Source organism: Chlorocebus sabaeus, chromosome 22 (assembly GCF_047675955.1).
Source record: "Chlorocebus sabaeus isolate Y175 chromosome 22, mChlSab1.0.hap1, whole genome shotgun sequence".
Taxonomy (NCBI): Eukaryota; Metazoa; Chordata; class Mammalia; order Primates; family Cercopithecidae; genus Chlorocebus; species Chlorocebus sabaeus.
Window position 1 is genome coordinate 48378091 of NC_132925.1, and position 17945 is coordinate 48396035.

The 17945-nt window shown below is 44.6% G+C and overlaps 1 protein-coding gene across 8 annotated transcripts in view; it reads right to left on the minus strand.

Moving 5' to 3' along the window:
• Positions 1-17945, minus strand: part of CFAP92 (cilia and flagella associated protein 92 (putative)) — an 81627-nt gene that overhangs the window by 41053 nt on the left and 22629 nt on the right. For all 8 annotated transcript variants that reach the window (XM_073009811.1, XM_073009810.1, XM_073009809.1 and 5 more), the window contains 3 exons: positions 17809-17933; positions 13208-13354; positions 8335-8519 (listed from right to left, as the gene is read on the minus strand). In XM_073009811.1, coding sequence (XP_072865912.1) covers positions 8335-8519; positions 13208-13354; positions 17809-17933 — 457 coding nt within the window. The remainder of the gene's footprint in view (positions 1-8334; positions 8520-13207; positions 13355-17808; positions 17934-17945) is intronic.

Below are 17945 nucleotides of genomic sequence, written 5' to 3' on the forward strand. Positions count from 1 at the left end.
ATTTACCCTAAATAATTGAAAACTTATGTTCCTATAAAAACATGCGTACACTATTTTTAAGCAGCTCTATTACCAAAAACTAGAAGCAACCTAAATGTCCTTTGATGGGTGCACAAACTGTGGTACACCCTTGTGATGGAATACTACTCAGCAATGAAAAGGAAAGACCTACCAATAGACGCAACCACTTGGCTAAATCTGAAAGGCATTACTGTGAGTGGAGAGGCCATGCACATTGTTACCTGCTGAATCAAAGGTTACAGCTGCATGATGCTGCAAAACACACAGCTCCATTTATATGACATTCTTCCAGAGTTAAAACTATAGTCATAAAGAACACATCAGTGGCTGTCAGAGGCTATGCGTATGGAGCAAAAGTGATTATGAAGGGCGAGTACAAAGGAGGGGTCTGGGGTGACAGAACTGTATCCTAACTGTGGTGGTGATAATATTGATCTATGCATGATTTTATTTTTATTTTTCTGAGACAGAATTTCTCTCTCATCGCTCAGGCTAGAGTGCAATGGCATGATCTTGGCTCACTGCAACTTCTGCCTCCCAGGCTCAAGCAATTCTCCTGCTTCAGCCTCCTGAGGAGCTGAGATCACAGGCACGCACCACCACGCCCAGCTAATTTTTGTGTTTTTAGTAGAGACGTGGTTTCCATCATGTTGGCCAGGCTGGTCTCAAACTCCTGACCTGAAATGATCCACCCTCAGCCTCCCAAAATGCTGGGATTTCAGGTGTGAGTCACCACACGTGGCCTGATCTATACATAATTTTAAATTTATAGACCTGTACCCCAAAAGATAAACATCAATTTTACTGCAGAAAAAATTGTTTTAAAATAATAAAATAACAGAGGGTCTCTGGAATAGGGGATAGCTGAGGGCATCTGAGCCATTCCTAAACAGGGAGATTAGGTGATGAAATGCTCACTGCTTAGTGCAAATTCCCAGCTCCTTTCTGTCTGTGGGCATTCAGAATGCAGCAGGCTAGACCTTGACCCCCCAGGCAGGGAACTAGGAAAGCCCTGTAGATACTGACCCAGGGGTTCCCACCAACGCCCCACTCAGATCACCCGATGGTGAAGCTCAAAGCTGAGAAGCCCACCGTGTACCCAAAGCTCACCTTTTAGGTCTGTGCTCTCTCAGCCATGAGCAATGGGCCAGGGGATTAACAGACAGTGAAGGAAAACATGTGACATGGAAGGTGGAGTGAAACAAACATGAAGATCAACGTAAAGGAAGTGGACTACACATGTGATGACAGTGCCCATGAAGCAGGCTGGAAGTACTGTGACCCGAGCCCCCGAGACCCTCAAGTTCAGTGATTCACTAGAACTCATAGAACTCAGCATGGGTACAGCGCACTTGTGTTTGTGATTTATTACAGCAAAAGAGACAAAGCAATCAACAAAGGGGGCAGGCACAAGTTGCCGAAGCCCTCTCCCACGGGATACACACAGGGCACTCGGCTCAACTCCTCCATGATGCAGTGCAACAACGTGTGAAACACTGTCCACTGGGGAAGCCCATGAGGGACTCAGTGTCTAGGGCTTTTCCTGAGGCCTGGTCACACAGCACCCCCTGCCTAGCGTGTATGAAAATCTCAGCCTCCCATTTGTTTGTGTCCTCTTTTATTTCGTTGAGCAGTGGTATGTCGTTCTCCTTGAAGAGGTCCTTCACATCCCTTGTAAGTTAGATTCCTAGGTATTTTATTCTCTTTGAAGCAATTGTGAATAGGAGTTCACTCATGATTTGGCTCTCTGTCTGTTACTGGTGTATAGGAATGCTTGTGATTTTTGCATATTGATTTTGTATCCTGCAAACTATCGCAAGGACAGAAAACCAAACACCTCATGTTCTCACTCATAGGTGGGAATTGAACAATGAGAACACTTGGACACAGGAAAGGGAACATCACACACTGGGGCCTGTCGTGGGGTGGGGGGAGGGGGGAGGGATAGCATTAGGAGATACAGCTAATGTAAATGACAAGTTAATGGGTGCAGCACACCAACATGGCACATGTATACATATGTAACAAACCTGCACGTTGTGCACATGTACCCTAGAACTTAAAGTATAATAAATAAATAAATAAATAGAAGAAAAAAAAATCTCAGCCTCCCAAAGGGAAAACGGGTGTTCAGCACAAACAATACTGTTTGCAAAAGCCAATTAGGCACAGTGAGCCATTCTTGACGGGGAGTGCGGGGAACCCTCTCAAAATGCAAGTTCCCATATGCCAACCTGGGTCAACTCTGCAAACAGGACTTTTTAAGGATGGTATTCTCAGGCCCACTCTGTTCACTCGTTTCTGAACATTTCCTAGAAAAAGGATCAATTAGGAGAGAAAGAACAATAAAAACAAGCAGAAGATAGCTGGGCGTGGTGCCAGGCACCTGTAATCCCAGCTGCTCGGGAAGCTGAGACAGGAGAATTGCTTGAACCTGGGAGGCGGAGGTTGCAGTGAGCTGAGATCGTGCCACTGCACTCCAGCCTGGACGACACAGCAAGACTCCGTCTTAAGAAAAAAAAAAGAAGAAAAGGAAAGCCCAGGAGAGTCAGCATCTAGATAACAGAGTCCCAAAAAGAGAGGGGAAGAAAATGAAGAAATAATCGATGAAATAATTTAAGACAATTTCCCAGTGCTGAAGGACGTGGGCTTCTAGGTTGAAATGGCCCACTGAATCCCCAGCTTCACGGGTAAAAATACACTTACAGAGTTCCTGTTCTGGATCAAGATGGAATAGACACACTTCTAGTTCTACTGAGTACAGCTTTACAACTCTGCAGGTTGTATATAAAAAAACAAAGACTTTGAAAAGTACAGGAAAGGTGTTTAGGGAACATGGGACCCTGGGTCTTCTATATACCTCATATATTCTGGACTGGGTGCTGGAGAAGGCAGTATCCAGAAATACCAGTGAGAGTAGGCAGAAAAATCCCCAAGAAAAGTCTGCTCTCTCCAGATCAAAGACCAAGAAAGGAACAACCCAGCAGAACAGGAAACTTTTAGGCAAATAACTTCCCTACTCCAGACACACACCATGGAAAAAATCATGCCCCACCCCAGAAACGAAGGCTGCATGGGAAGCCTGGACTTCTATCCTCAGTGACTTTAACTCGGTGCTCCTTGCCTCACTGGGGTGGTGTCAGAAAAGACCTGGTAGGGAGCCAGGACTTTCCCCAACACTCAATGGAAATGAAGCCTCCCATCATGGGCCAGTGAAGTCCACAAGAGCAGTAACAAGATATCCCTACCCACAGGGTACAGTGACCAAGTGGGGAACCTGGAGTCTCACCTGGCAGTATTGAGATGGTCTCTCTCTCATCTTCCCTTCCACAGGCCTGCTACACATGCAGTTTGGTGTTGGAGAAGGCCTGCTACACATACATTTTTTTTCTTTCTTTCTTTTCTTCTTCTTCTTTTTTTTTTTTTTTTGGAAAGACAGGGTCTCTGTCATCCAGGCTGGAGTGCAGTGGTGCAATCATAGCTCACTGCAGCCTCAGCTCCCAGGCTCAAGCCATCCTCTCAGCCCAGCCTCCTGAATAGCTGGGCTACAGGTGTATGCCACCACATCCAGCTAATTAAAAAAAAAATTAAGAAGGGGTCACAGTGTGTTGCCCAGGCCGGTCTTAAACTCCTGGGCTCAAGTGATTCTCCAGCGCCCAGCTTAAACATAAGATTTAAATAAGATCCAGTCTCGTGGTGTCATACTCGATATATTCAAGATACAATTTTTAAAAAATCACTTGTCATACCAGAAAAATCAACTTGAATGGGAAAAACCAATGAACAGACACCAACACTGAGATGACACTGATCTTGGAATTATCTGACAAGGAATTTGAAGCAGTAATGAACATGCTTGAAACAAATGAAAAAAACAGTTTCTCAGCAAAGAAACAGGAGATATAAAGAATAACCAAGGTGTGGTGGTGCATGCCTTTAGTCCCAGCTGCTCAGGAGGCTGAGGTGGCAGGGTCACTTGAGCTCAGGAGTTCAACTTTGCAGTGAACCATGACAGTGCCATTGTACTCCAGCCTGGGTGACAGAGCAAGACAAGACCCCATCTCTTAAAAAGAAAGTAAACAGGCTGGGTGAGGTGGCTCACACCTGTAAACCCAGCACTTTTGGAGGCCAAGGTGGGTGGATCACGAGGTCAGGAGTTCAAGACCAGCCTGGCCAAGATAGTGAAACCCCGTTATCTACTAAAAATACAAAAATTAGCCAGGCATGTTGACGGGTGCCTGTAATCCCAGCTACTTGGGAGGCTGAGACAGAGAACTGCTTGAACCCAGGAGGCGGAGGTTGCAGTGGGCCAAGATGGCACCATTGCACTGGGCGATAGAGTGAGACTCCATCTCAAAAACAAACAAACAAACAAACAAACAAAAAATGGAAATCTTAGAACTGAAAAATACAATAACTGCAATAAAAAACTCGATGGATTCAATAGCAGAATGGAATGTACAGAGGAAAGAATCTGTAAACCTGAAGATAAAACAATAGAAATTACCCAATCTGGGCCAGGCACAGTGGCTTACGCCTATAATCCCAACACTTTGGGAGGCCAAGGCAAGAGGATCACAAGGTCAGGAGATCGAGACCATCCTGGCTAACATGGTGAAACCCCATCTCTACTGAAAATACAAAAAAATTAGCCGGGCATGGTGGTGGGCGCCTGTAGTCCCAGCTACTCTGGAGGCTGAGGCAGGAGAATGGCGTGAACCCGGGAGGCAGAGCTTGCAGTGAGCCGAGATCGTGCCACTGCATCCAGCCTGGGCGACAGATGAAGGCTCTGTCTCAAGACAAAAAGAAAAAAAGAAATTACCCAATCTGAACAACACAGTGGAAAAAAGACACAAACATCAAAATCAGAACTTCAGGACCCTGTGGGACTAAAACAAAAGAACTAATATTCATGTCATTGGAGTTTCAGGAGGGGAGGAGACAAAAGGTGGTGCTGAAAAGTATTCCAATAAATAATGACTAAAATTTTCTCAAAATTGGCAAAATACATAAGCCTGTAGATTCAAAGAGCTGAGAGAACCCCAAATAGGAGAAACACAAAGAAATCCACACCAAGACATGTCACAGTCAAACTTCTGTAAATTAATGGCAAAGAAAGAAAATCTTGAAAGCTGCAAGAGATAAATGCCATCTTACCTATAGGGGACAAAAGCAATTTGAATGACAGCAGATTTCCCATCAGAAACTGTAGTGGTAAGAAGAAAGTGGTATAACATTTTTCAAGTGTTAAAAAAAAAAATCCGGCCAGGTGCAGTGGCTCACACCTGTAACCCCAGCACTTTGGGAGGCTGAGGTGCATGGATCACCTGAGGTCAGGAGTTTAAGACTAGCCTGGCTAACATGGTGAAATCCCATTTCTACTAAAAATACAAAAATTAGCCAGGCATGATAGTGTGTGCCTATAATCCCAGCTACTCAGGAGGCTGAGGCAGGCGAATCACTTGAACCAGGGAGGCAGAGGTTGCAGTGGGCCAAGATCACGCCACTGCACTCCAGCCTGGATAACAGAGCCAGACTCTGTCTCAAAAGAAAAAAAAAAAACAAAAAAACCCATTCTATACCAATTCTATATCTAGTGAAACTATACTTCCAGAATGAAGGAAAAATAAAAACACCCTGAGACAAAGAACAACTAAAAGAATTTGTTTTCAGCAGATTTATCCTACAAGAAAGGCTAAAGGAAGTTCTTGAAACGGAAGGGAAATGACAAAAGAAGTCTTGCAACATTAGAAAGGAAGAAAGGATAATGAAATAAGTAGAACCATGGGTAAACATATATACTTTCCTTCAACCCTTGAGTTTTCTAGGTTTATGTTTGACAGTTGAAGCAAAAAGTATAACATCATCTCATGTGGTTATCAATCTATGTAGAGGAAATATTTAGGAAAACTAAAGGGGTTTGAAGGCAGGTAAAGTGTCTATATTTCACTTAAACTGGTAAAATATTGATACCAATAGATTGTGAAAAGTTATGTATGCGTAATACAATACCCAGAGTGCCACTAAAAATCTATACCAAGAGATGTAAATTCAAAAATACTATAGATAAATCAAAATGGAATTCTAAAAATTGGTCAAGTAACCCACAAGAAAGCAGGAATAAAAACCATGAGAAACAAAAAAACAGAAGGAACAGACAGAAAACAAAAATTAAAATGGTAGACTTAAGCTCTTAATATATCAACATTTACTCTAAATATAATGGTCTAAATATGTCAATTAAAAGACAGAGTAAATAAAGAAACATGACCAAACTACATGCAAGGGCATTACGCTGCAGTAGGGGAGAAGGCCAGTCTCAAAAGGTCACATGCTGGATGTTTTCATTTATATAACCACGCCAGTTTCCTACGAAGCACCATAAACTGGGGGGGCTTAGAATGACAGAAATTTATTGTCTCCCTGTTCTGAGGGCTAGAAGTCAGAAATTAAGCTATTGGCAGGGCCGCGTTTCCTTGGAAGGTGCTCGAGAAGGTCCTTCCTTGCCTCTTCCAGCTTCTGGTGGCCCCAGATGTCCCCTGGCATGTGGCAGCATCCACTTTCCACGTGGCGTTCTCCGTGTGTCACTTTGCATAGTCTTCCCTCTATGTGTGTCTGTCTCTGGGTCCAATTTCCCCCTTTTCATAAGGATACCCTAATGACCTCATTTCAACTTGATTACTTCTGCAAAGACCCTCTTTCCAAATAAGACCACATTCTGAGATACTGGGCGTTAGGAGTTCAACATACAATTTTTTGGGGGGGACACAATTCAATCCTTAACAATAACATTTTCATATTGACAAAAGTATAGAGATAGAGAGCAAATTAGTGGTTAGGGATGGTGGGTATTAGGGGGTTGTTGTGACTATAAAAGGGTAGCATGAAGGAGATCTTTGTGACAATAGATTATTTCTACATCTCAAGTGCTGTGACAGTTACATACATGTACAATAAAATGGCACAGACCTATATACACATTAGACCAATGTCAATGTGCTGATTTTGATGTTGTGCTATAGTTATGAAACACCTAATTACTGAGGAAATTGGGTAAAGGATACATGGGACCTCTCTGTACTGTCTTTGCAACTTTCTGTGAATCTATATTTTAAAGTAAAAGTATGACATATGTATATGGACATACTCACACTAAGACACACAATTAAGCAGTTTCAGAAGACAAAAAGGGCTGGCACTGTGGCTTACACCTGTAATCCTAGCACTTCGGGAGGCTAAGGCAGGAGGATCACTTGATCCCAGGAGTTCAGGACCAGCCTGGGCAACATGGCAAAACCCTGTCTCTACAAAAAATATAAAAATTAGCTGGGTGTGGTGGTGTGCACCTGCAGTCTCAGCTACTAGGGAGGCTGAGGCAGGAGGATCACCTGAGGTCGGGAGTTCGAGACCAGCTTGACCAACATGGAGAAATGCTGTCTCTACTAAAAATACAAAATTAGCCGGGCGTGGTGGTGCATGCCTGTAATCCCAGCTACTCGGGAGGTTGAGGCAGAAGAATTGCTTGAACCCAGGAGGCGGAGGTTGCAGTGAGCTGAGATTGCGCCCTTGCACTCCAGCCTGGGCAACAAGAGCGAAATTCTGCCTCAAATAAATAAATAAAATAAAAAAGGAGACAAAAAAGATTTTATAAGCACTTGGAGAAACAAAAAACAGGTCGCATACAAAGGTTCAACTTGTATGAAAATAAAAGACGATAGAACAATGCCTTCAAAACTCTGAAGGCAAATGATTTTTAGCCTAGAATTCTATACACAACCAAACTACCAGTCATGTGTAAGGATAAAAAAAGGTAGAAAAAATATATCTGCAGACATATGAGATCTCAAAAATAAATCTCCCATTGACCTTTTCTCGAGAAGCTACTAGAGGATGCACTCCAGCAAAACCAGACAGCAAATAAAGGGAGAGAATTCAGGAGACAGGGATCCAACCGGGAGAGGGAACAAAGAACTCACAGAATAAACAGCAGTACTGAACCTGGTTGGTTAACAATGAGCAAGCATCCTGCTTGTAACTGCCACGGGAACAGCGAAGCCTGGGGGCTCCTGAAGGGAGGCTCATGACCTGCATTTGAAGAGCACCTGCGGCGTAGTAGGAGACCTCAGGATTGGTCACACCTAATCCCAGGAACCCCATCTCTTTTGTATATCACTGTGGGATCCTAAATGGTGGAATGCAGGTGATAACCACATTTCTCATTTGGTGCCATCGGGAGGACTAGTGATGGCATATGACGGGCAGGTGGGTAGAAGGGGAGGAGCTCTAAACTCCATGTGTCCGGCTCATTCTTACCTCTAGTTCCTGAATGGGCACAGGCTGTGACGGAAGGCAGGAAGCACACTTGATCTTTATGGTCAGGGGATTTAAATCCTGCTTTTGCTCCTCGGTCATGATTGGAACTTCTGTTTTTAAAGTCAAAAGGCAATCTAAAATGTTGGCAGACTTCTCACTGCCACGACTCATGACAGTTTGCCATCCTGGGGGGAAATACACCCAGCATTAGACCTTTCCTCATGACAGCCCCAAGACAAGCACAGAAGGATCAAGCAACCTGAGATGAGCCAATGATAAAATCACAACCCAAAAGGGAAAACTTTAATTAAAAAAAGAAAGAAAAAATCAGGAAACACCCACGGGCAGCATGTTCTGTGCTAGTTTCTCAAACTGAGAAAATTCTCTAGAATTGAATGTGTGTGACTTAATCTTGATCACATCTGTTAATAAGTAATACAAGCATTTCCTGAATCATCTGGGACACAACAGGAACACCTATGTGTGGGTGCCACTCCCAGACAGTCTGATTTCATTGGTCTGGGGTGTGGCCTCCACAATGGGAGGTTTAATAGCTCTCCAGGTAACTTGAGAACCAACATTCTAGACCTGTTGTGCTATCCACTATGGTAGCTATGGGCCATAGGTAGCTACTTGAATTGTAACTAATTAAAATTAAATAAAATATAAAATGCACTTCCTTCTCCACACAAGCCACATTCCAAATGCCCAGTACCCTCATGTGGCTATGGGCTCCTGTATGGGTCAGCAGAGAGCCTGGCCATTGCTGCAGGAAGGCTATTGGATGGAGTGCTCCGTGCAGTTCTCCCGTCAAGGACATATCATGCCAGTGTGTACATTTGGTACTCAGTGGGTTGCTTCACCTGTTGTGATCTGATGAGGAAAATACAGATATTGATGGAGAACACAACAGGCACATCTGAGCCAAATACAAGCGTGCACACCTCCCACCAGGATGGTTTTGCACTAGTGCGCCTCATGAAAAGGGTGGGTGAATGGAGCCATTGCAAGGCATATAGGTAGCTGTCAGAATACTTTTTCTTTTTTTTTTTTTGAGGAGGAGTCTCACTCTGTCGCCCAGGCTGAGCACACTTGGCCCATGACTTGTTTTAGAAGCGCCTACTCTTTCTCAATGTGAGTGACTTGGCTTTTACATGCCCTAGAAATGCATTTACAGGCATGTTGAAAGGAATAGACTGATCTTTTTGAGCACTATCTCATACATCATCTTTCTTAAGCTTTTAACCCCAAGGAAGGAGGTATCTATCCCCATTTTGCAGATGAAATTGAGCCTCGGAGACTCTAACTTATCACATGACGAAGAGTCAGATCTGGGATTCAAACCCAGGTCAATCCTGCCTCCAAAACTTGAGGGTTTTTTTTTTTTTTTTTTCCCCCTACCTAGTACATCTCTGACTGGTGAAATACATGGATCCCTTTTATAGAAAAAGCATCCTGGGCCAGGCGTGGTGGCTCACGCCTATAATCCCAGCACTTTGGGAAGCCGAGGGGGGCGGATCACCTGAGGTCAGGAGTTCGAGACCAGCCTGACCAAAATGGAGAAACCTTGTCTCTACTGAAAATACAAAATCAGCCGGACATGGTAGCGCATGCCTGTAATCCCAGCTACTTGGGAGGCTGAGGCAGGAGAATCACTTGAATCCGGCAGACGGAGGTTGCAGTGAGCTGAGATCACACCTTTGCACTCCAGCCTGGGCAACAAGAGTGAAACTCCGTCTCAAAAAAAAAAAAAAAAAAAAAAAGACTACTCAAGGTAGAAGGAATCCCCAGTGCAAAAATACAAATTTTAAAAAGTGCTCAAATCATCAGAGTCAGGGAGACATGTACCAGAACAGAATTCCAGGCTGGGGGCTCACAGCCTCCATAGTGCCGACAGTTGGGGCAGGCCATTCTTTGCTCAGGGGACAGTCCTATGCATTGTGGCATGTTTAACAGTATCTTACCAGATGCCAGTGGCACCCCACTCTCAGTCGTGACAACCAAAATGCCTCCACACGCTGCCAAATGTCCCCAGCAGACACAAGTCCCCTGAGTTAAGAGCCCTGGTCGAGTAAGAGTGGAACAGTGCAAGGGAATGTTTGTGCTCCTGCTACAGCCAGTCCCAACATGTGCTAATGTCATTTCATCCTTAACCTTGTCTGGCTGCTGTCATTGCCACATTACAGATGGGGAAACTGAGGCCCAGAGTTCTGACGCAATCATCCAAGGTCTCTTAGCCAATACGCTGTGGAACCAGCATCCAAACCAGTTCTGTGGGGCTAAGTGGGGCCCCTCCGCTATGCAATACTATCCTTTTAAAATAAGAGTTCACTGCCAGACACAGAATCTTTCTAGAATCTTACTAGGTTACTAACCAACCAATATTTACTAATAATACATGATCTATGGCCTAATTTGAAATTGAAGATGATTACCAAAAATAATTATGCTGAGTTTACAATAAATAATCTTATGCTATTATTTTCTGGCAAAACCAGACATACAACTGGCCTGCTGAGCCGACCTGTGCTCTGTTGACGACCATAGGCTGTGTCAGGGTATAATGGAGCGGCCCACACACATGGCCGCAGGAGGCAGCTGCTGCCTCCACACCAGCACCCTCTGGGTCCCACTGTGCTAAGCAATTTACACACATCAGCTCCTATGATCCTTAAAACAATGCTCTGAGGTAGGAGTGATCACCCCCATTTCATAGAGGAGGAAAGTGAGACTCAGAGAAAGCAGGTAACTTGTTGGTAAGTGACTGAGCCATGATCAAAGTGTTTTTGTCACCAAAGCTCTTACATATGAACCCCTGCATTGTACAGCCATGACGGTACAGGTTAAAGAGAGGGGAGGCTAGGTCAGGCGCGGTAGCTCACGTCTGTAATCTCTGCACTTTGGGAGGCTGAGGCGGGCGGATCACGAGGTCAGGAGTTCAAGACCAGCCTGGCTAACATGGTGAAACCCCATCTCTACTAAAAATACAAAAATTAGCCTGGCGTGGTGGCACGCACCTGTAATCCCAGCTACTCTGGAGGTTGAGGCAAGAGAATTGCTTAAACCCAGGGGGCAGAGGTTGTAGTGAGCCGAGATCATACCACTGCACTCCAGCCTGGGCAACAGAGCAAGACTCCATCTCAAAAAAAAAAAAAAAAAAAAAAAAAAAAAGAGAGAGGGGACTATGTCCTGGCTTCATTCTGCTGGAAACAGTCACGCCAGGCAGGCCAAGACAGTTGAACTTCTCTTTCCTCTCACAGTAAAATCCAAAGTGGGGCAGGTCCCATGGTACACTCCCCTAGGAGGATCATGGGTTCCTCCTTGGGACTCTAGGACAGAGGAAGCAGCTAGCAAAGGCGTTTGCTCAAAGTCACTGTGTGCAACAGGTATGCTGGAGTGTCAGGCTGGAGAATGGGGCGGGGGAAGACGCTCTTTAAGTTTACTCTCTGGCACTGTCACTTCTCAAGAAGGTTCTGATGCTACGAGAAAGTGAAGGTGGTCAGGAAGGACCAGCTGTAGGTGAAGTATGATTTTCAAAAAGTCATTTAAAACTGCAAACTGCCACGTGCGGCAGCTCACACCTGTAATTCTAGAACGTTGAGAGCCAGAGGCAGAAGGATTACTTGTGTCCAGGAGTTTGAGACCAGCCTGGACAACATAGCAAGACCTTGTCTCTACAGAAAATACAAAATAATAATAATAATAATAGCCAGGTGTGGTAGTGTGCACCTGTAGTCTCAGCTATGCGGGCGGCAGAGGCAGGGGCTTGCTTCAGGCTAGAGTGAGCTCTGATTGTGTCACTTACACTCCAGCCTGGGTGAGAGAGCAAGACCCTATCTCAAAAAAAAAAAAAAAAAAGTGCAAACTGAAAAGTTAATAGCACTTTCTCACAATGAATTGACACCAACCCAAAAGCGCATGAGGAGGATGATGACTGGCACCTGTGGAAGTGAACTGGCAGCTCTGACTTATGGGGGTTTCACCCCCTCCTCTATGAACACTGGTCCCAGTTCAGAAAAGACCAACGCACGCGCTTCTGCAGAGTAGCCAGGAGAGGGCGCACAAGACACGTGATGGCCAAAAAAATGAACAAAGTCTGAATTTTCTCTAAAAAGAAAAAAAAGCGGGGGAGCTCACCCCATATTACTCTTTTTTGGAACAAAGCAATATAATTTTACCAAAATATATGCTGAGATTTCCATCATCAAAACATACTGATATAATATTTAGTTAAGATTTACCAATATGTATAAAATCTAGTTCATAAATTGTGGTAGACCTTATAAAGCAAAAGAATTAAATCCCTGTTGGCCACTGAGTTATGTGGCCTTAGGAAAGTTACTTAACCTCTTTGAGTTCTTTTCCTCACTGAAAAAAATGGTAACAATGGTAACCACCACAGCCACCACACCACAGGTTGGCTGAGTGGCTCAGAATTTGGTCTGAGAAGTGATGTGTCATATGGGAGGTGCCTGCACCCAGAGGGGCTCAGTCAAAAAGGGTTCCCTTTCCTCATTCCCTTTACTAGATGTTTTTGTAAAAATCTGTAGGAAAGTATTTATTAAAAGCAGCATCTTCTTAGCAAACACAATGATGACATTTAATATTCCCATAGGCTTCCTTGGAGTTTGGAATCAAATAGAGCTGGGTTCAGGTCCAGACTTCACATTTCCTAGCTGTGTGATCTCAGGCAATGTAGCTACCCTCTCTGGGTCTTCGTTTCCCCCTGTACTATGGAGCCAATTCCCCTGAGTTTCCTGAGGTGGCTGTGAGATGAAATGAGGTGGCACACAGCAGGGTTGTCATTAGGAGCATCCGCTTATGGCCATTCTGGCAAGCTGGAGCTGCTGGGAACAGGGCAAGGAGTGGGTACCGGCAAGGAGCGGCATGACGGCCAGTTGGATGGAGAAAGCGCTCTGCTTCCTTAGGCCTGTCAGCGTGGGGTCTGCCTCTTCTTCTGCAGGGGGCTTCTTATGTCTCCTCTGGATTTTCTTTTTTCCCTCTGAATCTTTTCCTTTAACTATGAAATCAAATAAAGGAGATAAGCATTAAGAGGAGACTGTATCTGAGCTGCCACATGTGGACCTGAACATGCTACAGAGATTTGGGAAGGTTCCGGAAGCTCCTAGAAGGCAGGGGTTGTTCTTTGTGTGACTGCCTCTTCCCAGCAACCAGAAGTGGTGGCTAAATATAGATGGCAGGCCCGTTGCCAGTTATATGTAGTAATAAGGTAAGGGTCTCTTATTCCCCGCCTCTGCTAACTGAGAACACAGGTAGAAGAGGACTAAAGTCACCATGACATTGATGCCATAACACACTCAAGGCTCCCTCCAGTCAGCTCTTAATCTCAGCACAGGGTGGAGGGTGGGCTTTTTTAAGAGACCCTGCTCTTAAACAAAAGCCCACAGTCTGAGCCTCAGTAACCTCACCTGTTACATGAGGGCAACAGCACCTGCCTTCTAGGGCACTGAAAAGAGGAAATTAGCAACGCTACATAAAACATTCAGCTCAATGCCAAGCTCAGACCAGAAGGAAAAGGAGATGAGAACACATATAAATCTATGGTCATCAAGACTAATGGGACAGATGAGAAAGCCCAGGAACAGACCCAAACACATAGGGGAACCCAACAGATGCCAGAAGTGGCGTTTCAAATCAGTGGGTAAGTTATATTGACTATCCATATGGGAGCAAATTAAGTTACTGAATTATTTCATGGCGTATACAAAATGAATTACAGACTAAGAGTATAAAACAAAAACTTCAAAATCATCAGAAGAGTATCTAGGAGACTATACTGACATCTGGATGAAGAAGGATTTCTTTCTTTCTTTCTTTTCTTTTCTTTTTTTTTTTTTTGAAACGGAGTTTCACTCTGTTGCCCAGGCTGGAGTGCAATGTCGCAATCGAGGCTCATTGCAACCTCTGCCTCCCGGGTTCAAGTGATTCTCCTGCCTCAGGCTCCCGAGTAGCTAGGACCACAGGCACGTGCTACCACGCCCAGCTAATTTTTGTATTTTTAGTAGAGATAGGGTTTCAACCATGTTGGCCAGGCTAGTCTCAAACTCCTGACCTCAGGTGATCCATCTGCCTTGGCCTCCCAAAGTGCTGGGATTACAGGCTTGAGCCAATGCACCCAGCCTCTTTTTTCTTTTTTTTAAGAGATGATGTTTTGCCTGGGTGCGGTGGCTCACTCCTGTAAATCCGGCACTTTGGGAGGCTGAGGCAAGTGGATCACTTGAGGTCAGGATTTTGAGACCAGCCTGGCCAACATGGTGAATCCGGCACTTTGGGAGGATGAAGCAAGTGGATCACCTGAGATCAGGATTTTGAGACCAGCCTGGCCAAAATGGTGAAACCCCATCTTTACTAAAAATAAAAAATTAGCCAGGTATGGTGGCAGGCACCTGTAATCCCAGCTACTTGGGAGGCTGAGTCAGGAGAGTCACTTGAACCTGGGAGGCAGAGATAGCAGTGAGCCCAGATCGTGCCACTGTACTCAAGCCTGGGCTACAAGAGAGAAACTCAGTCTTTGGGGAAAAAAAAAAAGAGAGAGATGGTGTTTCACTATATTGCCAAAGCTGGCCATGAACTCTGGGCTCAAGTGATGATCCCCTCAGCCTTGCAAGTAGCTTGGACTACAGGCGTGCACCACCATACCCAGCTGAGGAAGGATTTCTTAAACATTCCTGAAAGTATAAACAAGAGAGGAATAGTTAAATAATTGGTGTACAAAACAAGACACCATAAATCTAGTCAAAGGATGAGTTACATACCCCTGTCTGTGAGGGTTATCATGCATATAACTGGCAATGCACAATCATCCAGATGTAAACATGAAGCTGGCAGATCAATAAGACAATTTTTTTTAACTAACAAAAAAATAAGCAAAGATATGAATAGGAAAATCGTAGAAGAGTGTGACCAAATAAGCCTATGCAATGCTGCTCAGCCTCACCAGGAGTCAGGAACTAAACCATATCTGTGCAGAGCAGCAGAGAACAGCAGTCCTTGAGACTGCGAGCAGGGGGGTAAAGAGATGCTGCCTGAGGTCGGGCCCAGTGGCTCACGCCTGTAATCCCAGCACTTTGGGAGGCTGAGGCAGGTGGATCACTTGAGGTCAGGAGTTTAAGACCAGCCTGGCCAACATGGAGAAACCCCATCTCTACTAAAAATACAAAATTAGCCAGGCGTGGTGGCACATGCCTATAATCCCAGCTACTCAGGAGGCCAAGGTAGGAGAATTGCTTGAACCTGGGAGGTGGAGGTTGTGGTGAGCCGAGATCACGCCATTGCACTCCAGCCTAGGCAACAAGAGCAAAACTCTGTCTCAAAAAAAAAAAAAAAAAAAAGAGAGAGAGAGAGATGCTGCCTGGACAGTAAACTAGCAGCATCTAGCAATGGGGTCGAGGCTCACAGCCTGTGCCCCAGGGGTCCCACTGGGCCAATGCCTTGGACTCACATGTGTGCCCAGACACTCACCATGGTAGTGCTGGAGCAAGAAATTGGAGACAACTCAGATCCCGGGCAGGGGGACTGTATGCATGCAGGACGGTCCACCCATAACACATGGCAAAATGCTAACACCTAAATTGTGAATATGTAGTTGTTGCATTTTTGTGTGAACTTTCCTATCTTTATTTCAAAATAAAAGAATGGTTTAAAAACCTCATTGAATGCTTAAAGCACATTTTTAAAAAGAGTGACATTTTTAATCTGGAAAAGAAAAAAGTCAGAAGTTGAGAGGCGTTCACATGTGAAAGTGTGACTCAGTCTTTGTGGACCGTAAGAATAGGAATGAGTTTTCTTCAACTGTATCTCCAGTACCCAGCAGAGAGCCTGGCTCAAGCAGTCACTTCCCTCTGCAGCCTTCGACTGTTGCACTAGAACCAGGCCAGTGTCAGCAAACAACAGATTAACTGATTGAGAGATGAGGAAATGATCTGTAGCAATTACAGCTAAAAGGACGTGAAATGGCCCATCCCAGGAGGCAGCAGTATACCCACTGGCTCTAGATTTTCCCACCTCACACTGGAAACACAACTTCTTAATGAGAAACTGGTAAGGGGGATGTAGGCTGAGAATGAGGAAGTCGATTTAGTGGCTTCTGAGGGTTCAGATCTCTTGACAGTATGTGAATAAGATTACACGCTTCTGCATGAGCGGGTCCCATGACACGGAATACTGTGTTCTTTATTCCACCATAAGAGTAAATACTGGGCCGGACGCAGTGGCTCATGCTTGTAATCCCAGCACTTTGGGAAGCTGAGGCAGACGGATCATTTGAGATCAGGAATTTGAGACCAGCCTGACCAACATGGTGAAACCCCGTCTCTACTAAAAATACAAAAATTAGCTGGGTATGGTGGTGGATGCCTGTAATCCCAGCTACTCAGGAGGCTGAGGCAGGAGAATTGCTTGAACCCAGGAGGCAGAGGTTGCAGTGAGCCAAGATTGCAACATTGCACTCCAGCCTAGGCAATAGAGCCAGGCTCCCTCTCAAAAAAAAAAGAAAAGAAGGCTGGGCGCGGTGGCTCACACCTGTAATCCCAGCACTTTGGGAGGCTGAAGCGGGCAGATCACAATTTCGGGAGATCAATGCCATCCTGGCTAACACGGTGAAACCCCGTCTCTACTAAAAATACAAAAAAAAAATTAGCCGAGGGCGGTGGCAGCCGCCTGTAGTCCCAGCTACTCGGGAGGCTGAGGCAGGAGAATGACGTGAACCCAGGAGGTGGAGCCTGTAGTGAGCCAATACTGGGCGACAGAGTGAGACTCTGTCTCAAAAAAAAAAAAAGAAAAAGAGTAAATACTTTATCTTTCAAGGAGAGTTTTTACATAAACATGATTCTTTTATGCTTCCCCAACATACCGCATACCTACCCCTACCACAACATCTATCACATAGAATTGTAATTCTTTATTTGAAAGTCTCTATTAGATATTAGAGATTTTCATGTCCCCCATATGCACAACACCGTGGGTCAAAAATATTGTTGGAATGGAATGGATGATGAGGGTGAGTAAATGACATGAGAAGAAATGGAACAAATGGATGGATGGATGGAGATGGATGGATAGAGATGGATGGATGGATGGATGGAGATGGATGGATGGATGGATGGATGGATGGATGGATGGATGGATGAATGAATAAATGGAATGGGTGGGTGGACTGATGAATGGATGGGGATGGATGGATGGGGATGGATAAATGAATGGATGGATGAATAGAGATGGATGGATAGATAGATGGGGATGGACAGATGGATGAATGGATGGATGGGGATGGATGGATGGATGGATGGTAAGGATGGGATGCATAAGTTGAAAATGTATACAGTACTCTTTACTTTTGAGAAACATTTGATCAAATATGCAAGAATCTCATTGGAATATGCTGAATTTAAAATATTTCATAATTCTTCCAAGTCTAGTTATACTATAAAATTCCCAAATCCTATCCTAACTTACTTTGAGACCTTTGTCTGTCTAATATGTTTGTTAAGCTGCTAAGTGATTCACTCTCAATTAATTCCTTGATCTCCATCATGCTTGCTCCTGCCAAAGAAATGGTTGGTGTTCTTGAAACACTCCATCTAGAAAATTCA